At 35.0% G+C, this 19,037-nt stretch overlaps 1 protein-coding gene across 4 annotated transcripts in view; it reads left to right on the forward strand.

Moving 5' to 3' along the window:
- Acat1 (Acetyl-CoA acetyltransferase 1) overlaps positions 1-19,037 on the forward strand; it is a 78,689-nt gene that overhangs the window by 16,403 nt on the left and 43,249 nt on the right. For 2 of the 4 annotated variants that reach the window (XM_081729616.1, XM_081729618.1), the window contains exons 3-4: positions 1,621-1,735; positions 6,740-6,963. In XM_081729616.1, coding sequence (XP_081585742.1) covers positions 1,621-1,735; positions 6,740-6,963 — 339 coding nt within the window. The remainder of the gene's footprint in view (positions 1-1,620; positions 1,736-6,739; positions 6,964-19,037) is intronic. The other 2 variants (XM_081729617.1, XM_081729619.1) reach the window with 1 other exon arrangement.

Below are 19,037 nucleotides of genomic sequence, written 5' to 3' on the forward strand. Positions count from 1 at the left end.
GCTGCCACTAAAACATGATTTTAGGTTCTGTTCGTCCATAGAAATCCATGTTTCAATATAAATTGTAGAGATGAAAAGTTAGTTCAATATACACTTTGTGATTTTTTTTTATTTATTTATTTATTAAAAGTGTTTACACTGGATCACATGGCAAGTAGTTATAAATTAGTATGTGTTTCATACCTTAACATACGTGTTTCATAGATAGATATGTGTTTTATATCTTAAAGAAAGTATTTTCTTCTGAAGCTGCGATAATTATGAAATATCAAGAAGTTGAGTTGATGTGATTTTAGCGTCCTTTTTGGCAGCGAGGCAATATGAAACGTGGACCTACGTGGGATTCGAACCAAAGGAGCGCATGCTAACCGCTTAACCACGGAGCTCAAATATCAAGAAGTAACGCAAGTTCAGAAGAAAATACTTCAAGATGTGAAACACATCACTGGCTTATAACTACTTTCCATATGACCCAGTATCTACACCTTTAACTAAAAAAAAATTCACAGAGTGCGGATTGAACTAACTTAAAATCTTGAGAGAGGTTGTATATTAAAGCACGGATTTTTGCGGATGGGCAGAGCCTGTAACTGTGTTTTAGTGGCAGCGTATTGTTAGCGTAGAAGATACATTGACAAAGGGACAGGGAAGGCCTCTGTGAGACGTCGTATGTTGTGATTCTTATGCCCGGGATGCAAATTAAAATATATTTCTTTTTTCCAATACATGTTGTTGTAGTTTCATTGATTGACCAACCGCTTGGAATGAGAATCACTACATAGGCCTACTTTGACAAAGGGACAGAGAAGTCCTCTGGAAGACGTTAACAGTCGTATGTTGTGATTCTTATGTCCAGAATGCAAATTAAGAACTTTTTTTTTTTTTTTTTTTTTTTTTTTTTTTTTTTTTTTTTTTGAAAAGGAGGATCGAAATACAAGTCATTCCCTTTCCTGCAGCTAGATTTTACTGGTACGGCATCATTACTCTGTTCTTATTAGTACTTGTATGCATGTAAGTGTATATATAAATGAACAATTTTAAGCATTCCTGGTTGATCTAGTCATCTGCGATAATAGATTTACGAACACAAACATTTTTGTCTTCGGTTTCAGCCTTTCCTAGAGCATAACTTTGTGGCGTGAAAATCAAATAAACAAGTATGCTGTTCTAGACTGGCGAAAATGAAACATGCTGTCTTGGATTCGAGTCCTGCTTAAAGCATAACTACGTAACTTAAAATTCAAGTAAGCAGCCATGTAAAAATACATCTTTATTGTAAATCGTAAAATATGTTTTAATGTTTTCTAACATTATTGATCTATCGTTTGTCTGCCGAATTGAGAATCACAACAAATTACGTTATTTTCAGATTTAGATTAATTTGCAGTTAACCTCAAACTATATGTATTTTAAAGCTTAAAATTTGCTTTTAAAACCTACATTTCTAAGATCTACTTATCATCTATATTGCTTCACTTTTCAATAAATTCCGCAACGTAGTAATAGCTCATATGATTTGGATTGTAAATCCACTTCTCATATACCCTTTGTTCTGCCAAAGAAATTAAGCTATTTTCGAATTGCGATTTCCTTTAATGTATTATTGTTTTTATTTCTTAGGCAGCAGTAGAAAGAGCTGGTGTATCAAAAGAATCTATAGAGGAAGTTTATATGGGAAATGTGTTACAAGCTGGATCTGGACAAGCACCTGCAAGGCAAGCAGCATTATTTGCTGGTATGTATTAATACACTAAATTTTCTCTATGTTGAGCATGCGAAATTCCGTGGAACACTTTTTCAGTTAAACAAATATCTGTGACAAAATACGCGCATAGATATGACATTTGTTCTTTTTTTTCTCTCTCTCTCAGCGCACAGGAAAGCTACGAAGAAAGAAATACACGCACGGAGCAAATTGCGTCACCAGGAGAATAGTTTTATTCTATTCATTTCAAAATTGCATAGGCGTACATGAAATTTTAATAATAACGATTTTAATAATAACGAGGTATTATTTCAATAATAGGCAGAACTTTAAAAAGTCTTTTATTTTTTGAATTTATTGTCAGTTTCTTACCACTGACAACGTAACAGTTAACTATACTGGTTACTACCTAAATACATTGAAAGTAACTTCTAGTTTTATATTATAGAGTCAACTTATTAAATTTTATTTCTAAAGTATAAATTTGGTAAATATGCTTTTTTTCGTTTTAAAATAATAATATCGTAGTTTGGTATTAAAGTTAGAGATTCTTTGTCTTTCAGGGTTACGGCATGTTGCTTTGCGATAGCAATATTGTTCAAATAGATAGATTGAAGCACAAATTCTTAATATTATTAATGACTAACCAGGTTTGTGGACAGGTGTGTTTTATTTCAGTGTCACTGTTGTTAGAAATTTGCGAATTCATTACAGTAATTCACACGTAATTAGCATGAAGTTCGTATTTAATTATTGAATTAACTAGTGGTTAGCAGTAATCTTAATCTTATTTTAATAATTATGAATATTGAAATATGTAAACTCTATATCGAAACATTCCAGTGCGAAGAGGCTTTTTCATTCCCCTGCCTGTACACACATATACACAGACCTCGGCTGTTATGATTTCGCACCCTGCATAAACCGCCATATATATATTCCTATACAGCTGGAAAATCTCTGAATAAACTATTATTCACTTCCCTACGAGTAGCCTGCGAGTAGATAAAGTAGTTCTGACGCTTTTGCATATCGGACACTCTCATCTGATGCATAATTATTTGCTGCGTGGTTTGAATCGCCCGTATTGTGAGGAATGTGTTGTCTCACTGAATATTCAGCACATTCTTGTGGAATGTTCTGAATACTCAGATTTCAGAGAACGTCCTGGACTGCCGCGTACACTTAACTCTGCATTGGGTAATGACGTTGATATTGTTAAGCGAATCCTCTCTTTTATACACGCTTGTAAATTTGCTCACGTTCTCTGAGTGTTTTTAAGTTTTTGCTGCACTGGTCTATTTTATACTCATTTCTTATTCCTTATTGTCGTTCTATCTCTTCTATACTGTTTGTGTTGTTCATTGTCACTGTTATTTCTTTATTTATTGTTATTGCTCAATATTTACTATTTATTGTTATAGTTTGCTATTTATTGTTCTAATTGTTCTATTTATTTTTGTTTGTTTTGTATTGTGTGGCTTTTTTTTATCTTTTGATTTGTTCGTTTTTAACGTGTATTTACGGCAGTTCATATTTTGAGCAGTCGCATTTATCGGGACGGGGACAAATAACCGTGACGTCCCCATTAAATCTTAATCAATCAATCAGTCAATCCCTAAGAAGTTTAGCGTCACTTTTAGCAGCGAGGCTATATGAGATCAATCCCATACAGAGTCATGATAGTGAAACAATACTTTCTTTGGTGTTTACATGATAAATGTTTTCCTATTTTATTTATTTATTTATTTATTATTTAATCTCTCTGTCTTTCTTTAGAATCTTCTTATCGTGTTGCTTAACCGAAAACAAAAATTCCTCCGTTAGTAGCAGTCTCCAAATAGTATCATTGATCTTTGATGCGTGATATTTCATTTAATGTAGATCGATTTTGTATTAAATAATGCGTGAGAAATATCTTACTTTAAATTCTGATTGCTGGAAATTTCTTCCATTCCAAGTGTTTTGTCTTCTCCCTTATTCACGGAGAATAAAAGGAAAAACACGAGGGAAATGTAAAGAAATGGTCTTACTAGGAAAGAGCAATAAACATACACTTCGTCAATTACTGCTTGTTGCTCGTAAAGTTGTGGTATGACATGCTGGTGAATGGGGTCTTAAGTTGTGCGTTCTTTTGTTCAGGCAGCAAAGGCTTCCAGCTCATATCAATGTTTTTTTGTTGTGCCAATACTGAATATATATATTTTTAAATTAGCGTCAACCATTTCTTCCTTAATCAGCAAATATCTGTGTTTTGGTTTTAAAAGAACAAACAGATTTTCAAAACTAGTGTTTCTGTTACATTCTTGACTCCAAATAAAATTATTGAGGCTATAAGTCATTATTTAGGAATTAGACTTTGAAGTAAATGAGATAACTGTTAAAGCCCCTGAGCTAGGGTGACCAGACATACTCTTTTTAAGAGTATTATACTCTTTTGTGGTATTTTCAATTTCATTTAACGTTTAATGCATTTTCCCATTGAAAATCGCCTTTTTTTTTTTTTCCTGTAAAAACTTGGACGTTGACAACGCTGCGTTTCTCGTCCTCTTTGCATCGTAGGGTTGCCAGATTTTCTTTTTGAAAAAGAAAAAAATGATAATATAACTAAACTGTTTTTATTAGTTAGTACTAAAACTATAGTAAAGACGGCAAATTTAAAGTGATAGATTTATCCAAACTTGCAACGTTTTAATTATTAAATTGTTAATTAAATTGATTGAGTACCTGGAATGATTTATATTTCGGAATTTATATCTGGTGTTCCTTCAGTTCATGGTACGGGGTTTTGTTTTCCTTTCAAAGTAAGCCTGTTCTCTGTAGTGAGAATCGCGCAGTGATTATTATTCTAATTAACGTGCGTACGTATACTCAATCAATTATATTATTCGAGGATTGGGAGGATTTATTTTATTAACAATGTCGCGAGGAAAATGTCAATATAATCAAGCGTTTGAAATAAGCTATCCTTGCATTAAAAGGGCCCGCAGTAACGATGTTTACAAGGATGGTGCACGGTATGTAAGAAGGAGTTCTCTATATAAAAAAATAAAGGGAAATATGATATAGAACAACATATAAAATGTAAGTCGCACACTGAATGCTCATCAACTTCCGAAACAGGTAAGTTGGATAGTTTTTTCACCACAGAATCTTCAGAAGAGCTAGATTTAATTCGACTAGAACTAGTGTGGTCATACCATAATGTTAAACATAACCACTCTTTTAGAAGCATGAACTGCACTAGCAAACTTTTGAAATTAACAGTGAATAAAAAATTTGCATGTGCGAAAACTTAAACGGAGGCTTTGTTAACAAATGTGGTGGGAGTGTGGTCAGAAAATATTTTAAGTAATAGTGTTAAAAAGGCTCCTTTCGTTGTTGTTGCTTGTGATGCTCCCAATCGTGAAGCAACCAAACTCATGCCTGTTTTAGTGCGGTACTGTGAAGTAGATACTAATATTAATGTAAAAACATGTCTTCTAAAAATTCATAGCATATCAAATGAAACCTCGGAAACTGTGTCGAACATATTAATGGGTACATTACATCAGTTTTGTTTGGAAAATAAGGTCATCGGTTTTGTAGCTGATAATGCACCAGTAAATTTTGGAAGCATAAAAAATAAAACAACAGGAAACGTGCATAGCAAACTAGAGTGCAGGTTGAAGAAAAATGTTTTGCCTATCGGGTGTGGGGCTCATATCCTTCACAATGGAATTTCTGTGGCGTGTTCGAGAGTAATACCGATCGATGTTGAGAATTTGGTTTTTAAAATATACAACCATTTCAGTATTTTTACTGTAAGGACAGATTATTTGAAAAACTTTTGTGAGTTCATTGGCTGTCATTATGAGGGTCTTTTGTATCACTCGAAGACGAGATTCTTGTCTGCTTCCGTGTGTAGAAAAAATTATACGTCAGTATGAACCACTTAAGAGGTACTTTTTGAGTGATGAAAATGCTCCAATAGCTATAGTCAATTTCTTTCGAGACGAAACAAGTGAGCTGTGGCTGTATTTCCTGCATGCTCAGCTAATCCTTGTTCACTGAAACAATTACAAAAATTGAGAGGGAGGATATAACAGCGACTGAAGTTTCTGTTGAATATTTTGAACTTCTGAGGAAATACAAAGATAGAATTGAACAAAACTTTCTTCCGTTTTCTGCTAGAAATTTACTTACGAAACTTGCAAAAGAAGGGAATATAAAAGAGGAATATGCCTACTCAGTGTCAAGAAGGTTTTACTTTGAAGTGATAACATACTTAGAGATGTGGTCACAACGTTTTTTCGGAGAAGTAAACAGGACGAAACATTTACTACTTGACACATCAGTTACCTATGAAGAATTTCAGGAGTCGTTTGCATATTTCTATGAGCAGGTAAAACATATAGACAGTTCGTTGGAATTCAGTGATAATGATATTTTTGACACTTACTATGCAATATCCAGATGTGTTAAAGAACACCTTGAACAATGGGGAGAGAAAAGAGAGACAATGATGGGCAAATGGAAAATAGTGTACAAAGATTTAGTGCGGGCTGGGTCAAATTTAAAAGTGATTGTGCCACTCGTGCAATTCTTGTTTACTTTACCGGTCAGTGCTATTAACACTTACTGGAGCGAGGAAAAAGGCAACTCACAGTGTCGACACTGGAACAAGTGATGAAAGTGAAGTTCAGTGTAAGCATGACCTGTGAAGAGTTCAGACTGGCAATAAAGGATGATATTAACTTAATCAAGGAAGCAAGATCGTCGCAGGAGTATGAATGATGGTGAATAAAACTGTTTTAAGTATATAACTCATTTGCATGCGCATTGGATAACATACGGTAATTCATCTTGTCTTCATACTTATTGTCATTTTTTGGGGGGGATATACTCTTTTGAATTTAAAAAAATCTGGTCACCCTACCCTGAGCTTATTAGCATATTCTCTTAAGTGTGAAAAATAGTTAGACGGAGAACTTTTCTGCTTCGTTCGTACGATTTAAAGTCATAATATTCAATAAAAGGTTTTCTTGATTCCAGGTCTATCCAAGTCGACACCTTGCACAACAGTGAATAAGGTATGTGCGTCTGGAATGAAGGCAGTGATGATGGCAGCTCAAAGTTTAAGTTGTGGGTATCGCGGAGTGATGGTTGCAGGAGGAATGGAATCTATGTCCAATGTGCCTTTTTACCTCAAACGGGGATCTACGCCTTATGGAAGTGTCAGCTTGCCTGTAGGTTCCACTAGCCAGGATTTTTCCGTGGTAAAACAAATGTTATAATTTTAAGTAGGAATCTTTCCTTTGTTACAACTAGGTTCTTCTATACAGGATTTCATTCATATGGTAAAGTAAATTCTGAAATATATTTTAAATGTTTGTGACGTCCTGTGAATTGTGCTGTTTGTATTAACTTGGACTACCCTTGGTATATGTCTATCATTCAGTCGTTTTAGACGGTTCGCAGCAGTCAGCACGTGAGGGACCCACTTACTCAGTTTCCACGATTTTCCAAGCTCATGTAAGTGCACACGAATGATTCCATCGCTTACCCCAAATCGTTGAGCGAGTTGAATCGAATTGTTGACTTGAATCCTCTTCAATTGCTGCCTTGAGTTGGTTCAAATCGAAAGATTTTGGTCTGCCCGATCGAGGTTTGTCTTCAAGTGTCTCATCGCCGGTCGAAAAGGTCTAAAACCACTTTTGAGCTGTCCGTTCATTAATTGTACCCCCTCCAAATGCTGCACATATTTTTCTTGCTGCTTTCGCACCTTTTGTGCCCAACTCATACAGTAAACAAGCCTTGATTACTGCGTTCGACACAGACATGGTTCACTGCGAATACTTGATCTCGAACTGTTGTATGCGACCTGCTATCTACATTAGCCGACGTGCCAATGACTCAGCTTTCAGAAACTGTCACATACAGGTACCCCTGGCGGCAGAAATGATTACTGCCCCACAAAAAATAGCGGCAGGTGTAAAAATCGCACGAACTTTCTTGGTTGTCTGGTATATATATATAGGGTGTCTCAAAAGTCCTCTGACATAGGGTAACTCTGTTATTATCAGAGTTACAACAAAATGTAAGAGGCAAAACAGTCACCAATTATGATGCTTTCAATCTAAAGTGAAAGAATTTTTTTAAATCGGGCGAACCGTTTAGGCTGTACACTCTTTATGTGCCCAATGTTAAATGAAAATGCAACGTTACCATTTACCTGGATCCAGAACATAAAATGAGTGGGGGCTGGCCATCGATACGTTAGCGTAAAAGACGGTAACTTTATTCACTTATGTTGTGAGTCCAGGAAAATGGCAACGTTGCATTTTCATTTAACATTGGGTGCATAAAGAGTGTACAGCCCAAATGGCTCGTCTAATTTAAAAATGCCTTCATTTTAGATTGAAAACATCATATTTGGAGTAATGGTGGGCACAAACACCGGTTTTTCGGTTTTTTTCAAAACCGGTTCCGGTTTCTTTCCAAAATTTGTTCTATTTCTGACCAGAACAGTGTTTCTTTGTTCTCTGGAAACCGATTCCGTTTCCACAAAAATAGTTTTGTGTTTTCCAAAAGTTTTCTGAAACCACGCTTAAAACCGAAACAGGTTTCGGTGAAAAACCGGTTTTTGGAGAAACCCGAAATGTCGGTTTTCCGGGTTTCGGTTTTTCTACAAACCGGCTTTGCCCATCCCTAATTTGGAGACGGTTTTTCCTCTTACATTTTGTTGTAACTCTGATAATAACAGAGTTACCCTATGTCAGGGTACTTTTGATACAGTTATATATATATATATATATATATATATATATATATATATATATATATATATATATATATATATATATATATATATATACTGTTATACAAATACCTCTCTGTTATCAGCAACAAAAGTTGCACTTTCAAATAACTGAACTCTCTCAGAACCACTGAAACTTTTCTTGAAATTACTCAAAACCTTCCAAATTCCTGTAGATGTGCTATATTTAGAGGCATGAGTTTTTCGCAATGCGCGATAAAACGAAATGAATCAGAATTAAGTAATTCTCCGTTTCTTGATGTTTTATGATATTCTATGTGTATTTCCATTTGTTTCTGTTGCGCGATAAAACGCGAAATTTTAAAAATACGTTTTTATTAATTTAAAACCGTCAGTTGTCCGCTGACGGAACGGTAGAACTTGGCATGAACGGTGCATTTTGGGTATTCGGACACGGCTATAGAGAATATGTTGCGCGGTAGCTATCACCATCACAAAACTTTCCTATTTATAGTAAGTTACTGATTTTCCTTCAGTTGGATTTTAAAAATAAATAATTTTCTATACGTGAAATTTACAGTGCCAAGTGAAATATTCAGTGTATTTTGTTTTCAGGTAATTAATGGTTTATTTCTGTAGTGCTCTATGAATGAAGGAACAGTTGTAAAACTGTTAGGGAATATATTTTCCAGAAGAGAGAAAATGTGAAAATTTATTTGGAAAATGCGATAAAACGTGAAACGCGAAATTTTCAAATTCTTAGTGCGAAAAACTCGTGCCCCTAGCTATATTGTTTCAACCTTGAAACTATAATATAAACAATACTAATCTTCCAGGTGTGAATAACTACTTTGACTTGTCAAAACTGTTCACAAGGAGCATGGTGGCTCAGTGACAGAGTGTTCACCTCTGGTGCGTGGGATCCCTGGCTCGATCCCAACTCGCGACAAGTGGGCCTTGTGGTGAACAAACACCGTGCTCGTGGGTTTTCTCGGGGTTCTTCCTTTTCCTCCACTTCATTCATTCCACCATTTTATTCATTTCTCATCACCACCGTCTCCTTTAGCCTAGCCAGCATAATCGTGTGACGTAAAATTTAAATTTTTCATTTCATTTTCGTAACTATTCACAAACTAATACTGCATTATCACATTTTTCGTATGTATAATTAACACACTAACCATGTTGTTTTCCAGAGTGCATTAATTCGAATTACATTTAAAATAATTTCTCCGTCCACTTGCCTATGATTATGTAAAAATAATAATAATATAAAAAACAAGTCGTTTGGTTTGCAGATTAATGAAGATCAAAATTTAAAATAAATAATAATAATTGAATTGTTGACGTCTCTGTATCTTTTTTTTTTTTTCAAACCGAAATTGCAATTATGCGCTGTTACAAAATTGTGTTTTAATTAAACCGTGAAAATTTCAGTAATTATTGAATGATAGACATATACCAAGGTTAGTTCAAGTTAATATTTGTAATCGTGTGTCAGTTTAGTTCGTTAAGTTTTCTTATGAAAAAAAAAAAGTTAAATCAATTAGCTGTTCATTTTCAGTTAACTCCGCATTTATAAAGTAAAGAGTCGTTGTAAATATTCTGAAATTATTGTAGGTAACTTGTTGCAAATTGAATTTCCATGCTCTACGATCGTCAGTTAACCTCATTGTCTTGCTGTCAGCTGACAGGGTTAGGCTCGAGATTATATCGCCTGTCTATCGCGGGTTCGAATCTCACTCAGGACGTGCATAGATGGTATGTAAAAAGGAGTCAGGGTTATGAACTTAATCCGTTCCGCAACGCTATTCGTGAACCGAAATATTCGTAAATCGATTTTTTTTTTTTTTTTTGCTGAAATTATTTTTTTTTTTTCCTTATTGAAATTAGTATACATACGATTAATCCACAGAAACATAGTATTGTAAGTATTTTCTAGATTTTGAAATGTTTTCCTCTGATGAATATAGAATAAAGATAACATTATTCTTTCTAAAGACAAATAAAAAACACTAAATTAAACAAAACAGTTTGGGGGCTTAAAAACACAAAGAAATGCGAAAAGAAACAAAAAATAGTTTTCGAACTCAGAACTCTGACATATAATGTCTACAGCAATCACGCAATAGCACTTCTAGGCACTGGAATTGTCGGTACAGTCGTGTATTTGCGTTAATATTCCAAATTATTGTTCGAAGCTGAGGGAAACATTGATCACAGACTTTGTTTGTAAACCGAATTGTTCGCAAAACAGGAGATTCGTCACTCGAAGGTCTACTGTATATTATTATTATTATTAATAATAATAATAATAATAATAATAATAATAATAATAATAATAATAATAATAATAATAATTCCTCACTGAATACGAAGGGGCACGGTGGCTCAGTGGTAGAACGCTTAACTCTTGTGCCTGGGGTCCCTGGTTCGATACCCGGCCAAGTAAGATTGTAGTGGACAACGTCGTGTCCATGAGTTTTCTCGGGGTACTCCTGTCTCCTCCCACTTTCTCATACCACCAATTCTTCCATCGTCATTCACTTATTTTAATCATCGTGGAACGTTAAACTGAAAAATTTCGTTTTTTCATCGTAAATACTGAGATCTCAGGGAATGTAACGGACTCCCGAAGTACCCTTCGGCATGCATTGTGTGATGACATTTTTTTTTTTTTTTTATCTCTTTCACGTTTTTTGAGCGTTTTTATCCTTTGTACTTTTCTCACAGGTACTTGGTTTAATTACGTCTTTTTTTGTTTGTCCTCCGTGGCTAAGCGGTTAGCGACGCGCCTTTGGCGTGGGAGGCCCGGGTTTGATTCCCGGCGGGAGCTCATGTGGTTCGGATTCCACGTTACTCAGTAGGTCCATGTCTCATATAGCCTCGCTGCTGAACGGGACGTAAAACTCAAAATCAACTCAACTTTTTTTGTTTGTTTTTTTCTATATATTGTTCTTGCTGTAATTTTACCCTGCTGTAATTTGTTGTTTTAACCCTTGTTTCTTGTTTAAATTCTTCAACTTGCAGCGTTTTTACTCTTTTGCTTTTATTCCTCTTGTGGTTTTTATTTGGTTTTCGCCCAATCTTGGGAGCCCGTGCTGAATACAGCTTTGGTCACTTGTACTTATCGTACAAATGCCCCGATGCTGATGCCCCCATTCTCTCCCAGTCGACCACTTAACCATTTCTTACCGTCTTCTTTAGCCTAAAGAGCAGAGACGTGAGACGTAAAACTCATAATTACAATAATCTTCGTCTTCATATAGCAGTTGTCAATTTTAACGCCATCTTATCAATTTTAGTCTTTTCCTTTCCCTTTTTTTCGTCATCGCCCTTCAGTGACGTCCCTGAGAGCAGTTTCTTTTTCTTTGATCAAAAGATCCATTATATTTCAGGCAAAAATTTTCTTGTAGGCCTTATATCTGGAGAACTACTTATGGTGTAGCCAAACCCAAACTATCACTTAACTCAGTATGGTGTCCATATTCCGTAAAAAATACAAAAACTCGTTTTGGGGGCCATTCAAAAATTTTGTGGCCCCTGATCCAGAAAGTGATTATTGGCCAAGATCGCAATCTTTTGATTTTTTCCCCCTAAAATTCTTGTTCTTTTTCATTATCTTTAATATTATTACTTCCCCCTTTTATTCCAGGCATTTGCCTAGGGTTTTCAGTTTGAAATTTTCTCTGGTGGATAAAGTAAAAACCGTTTAACCGTTACATATATACAATTTCTATTAGCGTACTGTTTTGTCTCCAGTTTTGCAGAACATTTAGAGTTACATCCTAGTCCTATAAATATCATAGAAATTTCTTTTCTCGAATGGCGGTCATTTTCCCCAAAGCGCTCTCAAACTCGCTGAATACACAAAGTGGGGGGGGGGGTTGATGTATATATTTCCTGAAAGCTTGGGTCAAGGGTAAGATCAAAACTGGTTACCAAAATTGGGAAGGCCTCGTGCATTATGCTTGGGAGCAGCACTTCACTAATTTTTATTAAAATCTTTAAGCGTGTCCATAAAGTCTATTGCAACCCCGAAAAATCTGAAACGATGAGACAGATATGAAAACAGAAAAAAAAAACATGTCTTTCATCATTTTAAAAGTACAACGTATCAAAGTAAAATAAACTATCCCAGGATCCCCCGCAGGATCCCAGGATATTTCTTTCTTTTTTTTTTTTTTTTTTTTTACTTTGATATATTCTAGTTTTATATATATATACACCTGTCGCACTGTTTCAGATTAATAGAAGTGACCATAGACTTTTCAATGACGCTTGTGTTGACATTTTGACCCACCTCTATTTTGCACAGGCTTATCATTAAGAGTCGAGACTTGTTTCATCTTCTTTCATTTAACATCAGCTTTCATATGATACTCAACATGAACCTCTTTCCAATTTCAACGTTTTGAGTTGAACCCCGTCTGGGACCCTGGAACATTTTTTTACTTTGAATCATTATACTTTTGAAATGATGACATATACGTGTTTTTGTTTTTACACCTATTCCATCGTTTCAAATTCATACGAGTGGCCATAAACTTTGCAGTGAAGATTGTGTTGATATTTCGACCCACCGCTATTTTGCACAGGCTTATCGTTTAGAGTCGAGACTTGATTTATCTTCTTTCATTTAACACCAACTTCCATACGATATCCAAGTTGACCCCCCTTTCCATTTAAAAGTTTTGAGTTGGAGCCCGTCTGGGATTCTGCGGGGGACCCTGGAACAATTTATTTTACTTTGATACGTTGTAGTTTTGAAATGATGAAAGACATGTTTTTTGTTTTCATATCTGTCTCACTGTTTCAGATTTTTCGGGGTTGAAATGGACTTTATGGACACGCTTAAAGATTTCAATAATAATGAATAAAGTGCTGCCCCCAAGCAAAATGCATGAGACCTCCCCAATTTTGGTAACCAGTTTTGATCTTACCTTGACCCAAGCTTCCAGGAAATATATACATCCCCCCCACTTTGTGGGTTCAGGTTCAAGTACATCCCGGGTCAGTATCACTCGGTCTGTTAGCTCTTTAGCTCAGAAGTATTTGCGTCATACCCGTGTCGTTGCTATGATGATCATCACATTTAACTCTAACGCGCTCTGACGGATGGCTAAAGTGCATTTGAACGACAGGTGGCAATAAAATAATGTAAAGTGATTGAATTTTTTTCGGAATCAACCTAAACTGGTTCGAAACTGAGAGGAGGACACAGAATCAAACAAGGTTTCGATTAAATTTAATGGGCGTAATCATGAAACCAGATACCTTGTATTTGTTATAGGATTTTAGATTCCATTTACTATAAAAATAACTACCGTAATATACAACACGTAATCTAGAACTTTATATGTGAATCCGAATTAGATTCAGATTGAATTGTTAAAGTAAATCTGTTTATATGTTTCTTTACAAATCAAATATGGATTTGTACGGTTTCGGATGCTAACAAATTTGATATAAAATGTTAAAGATCGCATTTTTACATAAATTCTGTAGTAAAGAATGTTTTGCTCACTCTAGTATTGCATTATGTTTCTTTTCCTTGATGATATTTCAGTTGACCAGGCTTCAGATTTCGTCTTATTAATTTTCAAGTGTAGAAATGAACAAGAAACTTTTATACTTTGTACGCTTTATTCCCTAAAAGATCATTAAATGTGATGTGCACCTAAACCTTAAATCAATTAATTATATAAAAAAAATATTTAAAATATTGAGCCAGAAATGTGTAACTCGTTATAAACATTAACAACTAGTCACCTCCATCTTGAATCTCTCTAGCACCCAATGCTGCCATACTACAATTTTGTGTGATTTTTTTCTGCACTATTATTACCATAATTTGTTTGGTAGAAAACTCCGTTCCACATTATATTTACTGTAATTTATCAATGTTAGTAATTTAAGTTCTTTATAATGAAATCCCTTCGTTTACTTAAATTCCCTATTCGCTTCAAGAAATGTCCCACTTCCCTCTTCAAGCTTTTCAGAGACCACAAATTGTTCGAACACAGTGATGTTTCAGATATTGTTTTAGGAGTCCAAAGGCACACAGTCCATCAGACTACCATCGGAAGCTCTTTACTGGATGTCAGGAAACAGATTATGGGTGCCTGTTTCCTACTTCATTTAGCGGTAAATTTGGATGGGTGTTGGAGCAGTATGGTTTGATGTATGTATGTGAACGCACATTTAGGAAATCTTGTTCGTACAAACTTGGGAGATATCTATATTTATAAAAATGAAAATGACTATGTTAGTGACTTGGTACCGCTTGAACCACCCGACCGATCCAAATGAAATTTTCAGCATAGGTCAGGTTAAAGCGTGGGATGGTTTCTATCATTTCACTTTGACGGTGCAACTTAGAGGAGGGAAGATATATGGAAATGGCCGAAATTGACCAATATTAGTGAGTGTCGAATCTATAGTTTTCGGAGTCGTTGAAATGCATGACACTTCCGCTGCCGTTTAAATAAAATTCAGCCCGGCAAATTAGGGGAGGTATATATATATATATATATATATATATATATATATATATATATATATATATAAATGATAGAAAATGACCGATATTAGTATCGAATCCATAGTTTTCAGGGTCACTGAGATGAACAGTGACACTTCCGATACCGTTAAATGCAAATTCAGCCCACAATAATAATATTTAATTTTTACTGTCATTTTTACAAAACACTGACATAAGGAGTTGTACATTTAAAGTATTTATTTCAGTCCAGTGAAGCGGCTAATCAACGCTAGTATGCACATTATATATGTGAGTGTGTATGCGCGCAGAAAATGGATATCATATTGGTTAACTGTAAGTGTGCGTCATTCACCTTTACATCCTTGTCAAACTTAAGAATCAACAGCTTCTCAACATACTCAAATTATGCAACTTCCATTAACTCCTTTGGAAAAATTGCCTTTCAATAACAGACTGCATCGCTATGTCCCTTTGCATTGCTAGGGCGATAAGTGATGACGCGTATTTGACCAATGTTGAACAGGTAAATGTACCTTAACTAGTGCTACCACAAACTTCCATTTATCTCGTACTATTTATACCGTTTTCGACTAGTAGTCTTCATTCAGCGAGTGCCTAGTTTGGAGTTAGTGCGTGCGAGTTTTATGATAAGTGCAGCCCCATCCATTGATAGAGCCATCTCCTTTTGTAAGTTTTTTTTTTTTTTTTTCATTTTCATTTTTTTTTTTTTTTTTTTCATACTTTCCAACGTATGTCACACAACGCTTAATTCGCTACTCTCATTGATGAATGTTTCCCCTACTGGCTCGTGTTCAGTGTAGCAGGATAATATTGCATGAACACGTTTTTCCAACGATCAGACCATTGTCTTGACACTCTTTAACAGTCCTGTCATTAGCTGAACTCTGCCTGAGAAAAGACTTTGATATACCATTGTCAATAGTGATTCAGTTTCGGTCGCTACAGCTCACACCTGCAGATAATAATGTAGAGCATCCAGCATGTTTACATGCACCCAAAACAACTTTTTGCATAAATGCAACTTGTACTTTTAGTTTTATAATATAAACGTTGATGTTTGTTAGCATGAAGGTGTGATGTAATGAAGATTATGTGTGATTTACTTCTGTTCATAACCCTTAAAATGATAAGCCTTTTTTGTAACACAAAATGATGAAGTGAGTCTATTGGACTTAACTTGTTTTTCTTCACTATTTTGAATTTTAGGCATCTTTTTACGTAATAAACCTTCCACATGCATCAGGGCTCATTCGTCGATGATAGTAAACAAAGGGATAATGTATTAACGGTGGCATCTATAATGCTCATAGTAAACTATAGAAATTGATTTACTTTCCGAGATGTGTCCAATGGACTCACCTTACCATTTTAAGAATACTGTGTACAAGAACAGAAAAATTGTTGAAAGCAATATTGTAACATTTTTTAATTATTATTAATTCATGTAGTTATTAACTTAATTAATTGGCTTCTAATTGTAATGTTCGCAATCTGGCACAAAACACGTAACTGTTTTCAATAAGTTATCATTTTATTTTGTATTTACAGATACTTTTCAACGAACGTGGCTGTGACTACATTAGCATGTCATTTGTAGTTTAGTCATATGTTCCTGTCATGATTAACTGGGTCATTGAACTCTAAGTGTAATTTTTTGCCACGGTAACTGATACTACGTGATGATATGATATATGCAGTTTCCCCCCTTCTTTTTTTCAAATAAGTTAACCGTTAGAAAGGTGACTAAATTATATACCATCTGAACTCAATAACATGTAATACATAAAATAATTACATGTTAATAAGGCGTAGAAATGCATGACCATGTAAATTAATTGTTAATCTAGAATTGATTTATAAACATAATGATCTTGACATGTATATTTCATTAAGATACTTTTTCCATATTTTAATAGAGTAAACTTAAAATTTGTTAGTGCTAGTCCATTCCTTAGCTCCGAAGAAGTTACAGCCTTCTATCTCTTCCCTTGTCCTACTGAATGCCCCAAAGAATATTTCAAGGGTCTCTAAGTTTAATTTTTTTTCTCTCTCTCTACGAAGTGTCCGTGTTTTTGACTCATACAGAGCTACTATATACCATACTAACAAACCAACTCTATTATGGCTTATGGAATGCGAAGGTCAAATGCCGCATTCACAAAAGCTCTCCATTGATAACTTTAGATAACTGGATCCAGCATCTACTTCGTATTCCTATTTCTGCGAGATCCGTCTTAACATTATCCTTCCATCTGTCTTCCTAATGGATTTTTTCCGACTGAATTTTCAATAAAAACTTTGAAACTTTGAACTTACTTCTGAACTTACATTGTTTTCACTGACGTTTTGTCGACCTTGTACACGAAAATCTGGTTCAGACTATTCAGTTCTAGTCATCTGCTGCATTTAATTTTCCTAATGACCTATTCTAAAGTTAAAAAATAACAAACATTAAGTTCTTCGTTCTGATCTCTATAAGTTTCGAGAAAGAGAGGAAAATTCCTTCCCAACTCGTACGTTACTACGTATTTTGTGTGAGAATAAAAAGTGTGTGAGAAAAATAATGTAAATAATTTATTTTTTATTGTATTTGACATTTTTGTGTGTTCTTTATTGATTTGTTGTTTTTTTAATCCCTTCATTCACTTTCATTTTCCAGTCGTTTCTCTCTCTCTCTCTCTCTCTCTCTCTCTCTCTCTCTCTCTCTCTCTCTCTCTCTCTCTCTCTCTCTCCATATATTACTTTTTTGCTGTCTTGCATTCCTACCGACATACTATCTCATTATGTTTATTTTTCCGCATCAAACTTCATCTACTTGCAGCCTGGCAACACTATCAGATGATCATGTGATTGTGTATTCCAGTATGGCGTGAACTCTTGGCCAGCCTTTCCTCTGTACTTTTAATTCTCTCTCTCTCGCTCTCTCTTTCTCTCTCTCGCTCTCTCTTTCTCTCTCTCTCTATCTATCTATCTATCTAATGAAGCATTTAGCGAAAGAGCGCATAGTGTTAGTGTTGTAATTAGTGTTTCACTCTTTTGTCGTAAGTAATTCATTTTATATTCCCGTTTAGGAATTCCTTTGCTCTACCTCTTCTTTGTCTCTGTCTTTCCTATTATATAATTTAGCGAGAAAAGAATCCCGAAGCGAGAATTGAAAATGAATTACTAGATAATACTGAATACATTACCACACACACTAAAATTGTGTATATTTTAAATGTGTATAATTATGTTTTCATAGTGTATATCGCAAATAATTATCTGTATCATATATATATATATATATATATATATATATATATATATATATATATATATATATATATATTGTAATACCTTGTAGGTAGAGTCAATAACGGTCCGGGTGTTTTCCCCTTCACCAATTTTATTACAAAATACAAACACAAATAACTTGTATTTACAAAGAATAATCTAATAGTGTCTCTCCTTATGATCGACCAAGATGAAGGAGAAAGGTAATTTGCACAGTGGCCCTTCAGCTCATTGCAACCTCCAGAACATCTGCGGAGATTTTAGGTGAATACTTGTAGGAAACCTCCTCAGCCCAATGCAGCTTCACCAGGTTTAGGTGTGGTTAGGATTCCCTAGTCTAAGGCAACTTAGGGTATAGGTATAGGTGAATTCCTTAGTCCAAGGCGACCTCGGGAGCTAGTGTGGGTTATTTGATCAGCGGTCAACTGATAGATGGTTCCTTCGAGCTCCGCTTTTATAGATGATGATCTTATGGCTCGTTCCTCCTCGGGCTCCATCGTTTTGGTTTCGTGTCTTCCTGGTTGTAGTTTCTCGTCTGCTTGTGGTATTTGTAAATAGTAGCATGTGTTGTGGTGACATGTGCTTGCGCTGAAGGTGGGGATCCTTACAATATATAGATAGATAGATGTATTATTGAATCAGCTACCCGTTTATTATGAAGTGTAGGAGTTTGTGATCATTTTAATATTAGAGCTTTTCGGATAGGTTTTCCTTCTATTGGATTGGAAAATTTTTTCATTGCTTACCGCAGTAAACTTTAAAAAAAATGTTTT

This window comes from Thermobia domestica, chromosome 1 (assembly GCF_964235325.1).
Source record: "Thermobia domestica chromosome 1, izTheDome1.hap1.1, whole genome shotgun sequence".
Taxonomy (NCBI): Eukaryota; Metazoa; Arthropoda; class Insecta; order Zygentoma; family Lepismatidae; genus Thermobia; species Thermobia domestica.